The following is a 326-nucleotide window of genomic DNA, read 5'->3' on the forward strand; positions in this document are numbered from 1 at the left end:
GCCGGGCTGCACCGTGCTGATGACATTGTTTCTCAGGTCCCTGCAGGAGACAAGCGGGGGCCCTGACACCTCACCCACTCGGGGGGCACACGGCCCACCTGGGTGGGCAGCTCCTGCCCTAGTCGGGGCTGGGGTCTCTGTTGCCCTCTAAATCTCTGCTTTTTTCAGTGCCAGCCAGGAGGCCTCACGAAGGACCTGGCCCCTCAGAGGGGTGCCCGCGGCCTCCCCAGCTCCCTGGTTAGACCTGCGCAGGGAGGGTGCAGAAGGGCCTCGGACGGACAGACGAATGAGGCGGCAAACCCGGTGGAAATGGGAGGGGAGGGCCC

The 326-nt window shown here is 66.6% G+C and overlaps 1 protein-coding gene across 1 annotated transcript in view; it reads right to left on the minus strand.

The window, feature by feature from the left end:
- The window catches only part of GPR124 (G protein-coupled receptor 124), a 46,638-nt gene that overhangs the window by 9,736 nt on the left and 36,576 nt on the right, over positions 1-326 (minus strand). The window contains exon 5 of the mRNA XM_010838849.1: positions 5-40. Coding sequence (XP_010837151.1) covers positions 5-40 — 36 coding nt within the window. The remainder of the gene's footprint in view (positions 1-4; positions 41-326) is intronic.

Source organism: Bison bison, unplaced genomic scaffold (genome assembly GCF_000754665.1).
Source record: "Bison bison bison isolate TAMUID 2011002044 unplaced genomic scaffold, Bison_UMD1.0 scf7180017864105, whole genome shotgun sequence".
In the NCBI taxonomy this organism is placed as follows: domain Eukaryota; kingdom Metazoa; phylum Chordata; class Mammalia; order Artiodactyla; family Bovidae; genus Bison; species Bison bison.